This window comes from Gavialis gangeticus, unplaced genomic scaffold (genome assembly GCF_001723915.1).
Source record: "Gavialis gangeticus isolate Ggan-Ray unplaced genomic scaffold, GavGan_comp1, whole genome shotgun sequence".
NCBI lineage: Eukaryota > Metazoa > Chordata > Crocodylia > Gavialidae > Gavialis > Gavialis gangeticus.
The window spans coordinates 156,942,469-156,945,590 of NW_017729025.1; the positions used below are offsets into that span (position 1 = coordinate 156,942,469).

General features: G+C 37.4%; 1 protein-coding gene across 2 annotated transcripts in view; it reads left to right on the top strand.

The window, feature by feature from the left end:
• GAL (galanin and GMAP prepropeptide) overlaps positions 1–2,390 on the top strand; it is an 18,609-nt gene extending 16,219 nt beyond the window's left edge. For both annotated transcript variants that reach the window (XM_019519840.1, XM_019519841.1), the window contains one exon: positions 2,110–2,390. In XM_019519840.1, the coding sequence (XP_019375385.1) occupies positions 2,110–2,156 (47 nt within the window). In that variant the 3' untranslated portion in view covers positions 2,157–2,390. The remainder of the gene's footprint in view (positions 1–2,109) is intronic.
• Positions 2,391–3,122: the final 732 nt, after the last annotated feature.

The window sequence follows — 3,122 nt, forward strand, 5'->3', positions numbered from 1 at the left end:
TCTCAACTTCCTACCCCCATGCATGATTAGTGAAACCCTTTCAGATTCTTCAGCTAACCAGGACTATTTGAGTAAACTTCCTGTACCTACAAAAGAACTAGCGCATGGGGAATAATAATAAAAAAAACAACAACTTATGGCTTGTTACTTAACTCTTAAATTGACAGTTTCAAGTTATGGTGATTCTAGAAGAATGTAAGTTTCTTGTATGAGAGATAATACCCATTGTTTAACTTATCATGGAATTGATTAAGATACAAGGTTGTAAATCAGAATTGTAAATAAGGAGTAATTCCATGGAAGTCAGTAGAGTTACCATGATATGAAACTGGCATCAGTAAGATCATACTAAGTATCTCTACGTGACACGATGCAGTGTCAGGTAGGGAAATCCAAGCTTGCTCTGAGCAAGGTAGCCTAAGTACTGTAGTATTGTGGTAGCACCACAATCTGCTAGGTCTAAATAGCTGTGCTGATAAGGATATTTTAGCCCCAGAAGAGCACCATGCTAACAGAGTTATACTGCTTCCAGTACATGAATTAATGTATTCAGATTTAGCTCAGCTTTTGTGTTAATAGTTTTTCAGGGACTTGAGCACAGTGGAAAAGTATAAGGCTTAAGCACCTAAATCCACTTAGAAGTTTAATAGGTGAAATAGGATCTGGCAGAAATATAATAAGGCATCTAGGCATCTGGGGCTGTGGAACACATTGGGGCAGCAGCAGTCTCAGCTGCTGTCATGCCACTGGTGCAATTGTGTGGCTGCAGCAGCTGCTGCTGTCTTTCTGTCCCTGCCTCTTCAAATTGACTCCCAAAACTACTGCTGCAATCACTCTGCTCTAGTTACACTACTGGAATTTGACCCAATCTGTTTATCATTGATAAGACTGTCAATTGTTTAGTGTGGCTGTGCTAGGTATAAAGACTATAAAATACTTCTGTACTCTGCTTTGTGAGCAACCTGCATCACATCCAGTCACTGCTGGCAGAGCAGCCTTGTGGTAGGAATAGGGAAAGGCTAGATTCTGCATCCCTTAGGGTGAAGGTCAGTGCAGCTGCACTGGCACATCTAGTAAAGGGCACAGACAGACTTTGTTCATGAGGCAAGTGAGCAACAAGGGATTGAACTGTGATTCTCTGAGCAACAATTTCCTGGTCTGCTCACAGGTCAGCACAAATTAACATGCCCCCTCACTCACAGCAGACTGTGCTGGTATAGCCTAAACTGAGAGTGCATAAAAAAAAGATCCATTGCATCATGTCAAATGCCTTTGCTGTGATCCAACACGAGCACCTGAAGGCAACAACAAGCACAAAATATTAACAAATGACACTGCATTCTCATTACACAATGGCTACTGGATACACCTAGATATGAACTCATACATCAAATCAATATTTCAATTCTGAAAAAAACACTTTGAGTCCAATATTAGTTTTAATATATAATATAATATAATATCCCCTCTATTTTGGAAGGAGAAAAAATGTCATACATTGACATCTGTAAGATGAAAGACATAACTTAAATTATAATTGCATAAGGGGGGTTGGTTTTTCTGAGGTATTGGTAAGTAGCCTTTCAGACCTCCGTTCCAAGGCTGACTCTAAGCATGTTCCTGGGTCTGTCTAAACAGAACCAACTGCAGAATCTGGGTCTTAATCAAACAGTATAAAATCTTTTGCTTTGGGTATTCAGCAACAGAGGTATAAGTTTTGTGCCCTTGGTGACCGCCAAGATGTCTCCTCTAAGACAATACCTGGGGCTGATTCCCCACTTGCCTGTTCCTACTTATGCTACCATTCAGCAATGTGAATCAAAACTTCATGGTTGTGGTAAATGGTATGGAATAGTTTCAAAACAGTGCTAATTCTAACAGGAAGATATTAATACTCAAAAGAAAAAAAATAAATACCCAAGAAATTAAACCATTTAATATGTGATTATATTACCTTTTTATATGGTTGAGGGAAGCAAAGTAATAATAATAAAAAAAGAGTAGTCTTTATAAAGATCATTTTTAGGACTCAGCTACTAATATTAAACTTTGCACTTAGATACTTTGTTGTTAAAACATTACTGAATTCTCTTTTCTTTCCCTTTGCAGAGGTTGGGGCACTTGACAGTCTACCTTCATCAGAAGAAACAAATTAGTCCTGAAAAAGAAAATATTTCTATTTTGTCGTATTGTAAATTGAGATCGAACTCCAAACAGAGCTTGGAATGAGCAGAAGAGGTTGATTATTGTTTACATTCATCTCATACAGAGTTATACATGATAAACTACTCTCTGCCCTCTTGGGTCTTTTTCTGTGATGTTACATTGTAAAATTTTGCCTTGATAAACAATTTTCTTTAGGTAAATGGTAAAATAAAAAAGAGCAGCTATATTTTGTTTCATTTCCCTTAAAACAGAGTTTTAACATTACATATGTACAGTAGAAATAATACTAAAACGAAGTTAAACTGTTTCTTTTAGAACACATCTACATTTGCATAAGTTACAAGAAGTATAAATCAGGACTAATCTTGTCAATTAAGCGCTTTAGCTAATTGCTCCCAAGGAGGATTAGAAAAATGATTTCTGCAGTTATACAGTCTCTTCAGTGCCATTGAGACGATTCAGATGAACTGTGTATAATTCCACAGCTGATGAAAATATATCTTTATAGTAATAATTTTTCTGACACAAAGTACAGTAATGCCCTGTTTTACATTTTTCATGTATGCTGTAAGAAACCAGCTATAAATTCCATTTTAATGGCTTCATATAATGGATTTATATGAAGAGCTTGTGCTGGACAAAATATGTACTTCCTGGGCTGGCCAGAGTACCTGTCTTTAAGAGCAAAATACCCACTCCCTCAACCCTATGCCTAAGTAAGGACTTGATTACGGAAGGCACTTGGTTTTGATGTAGCATATCACTGAAATACATTGCTACTTTTAAGCATGTGAACAATTCCATTGTGGTCAGTAAGACTACTCACATGATTACATCTAAACATATGCTTTAAACACCTGACAGACTCAAGCCCTGTGGTAGGAGGCCTAGACTTCTAGTTGAACCCATCGCCAGAAGATGAGATTCAGCTTGATAGCCTGCATCTAATCTCCATA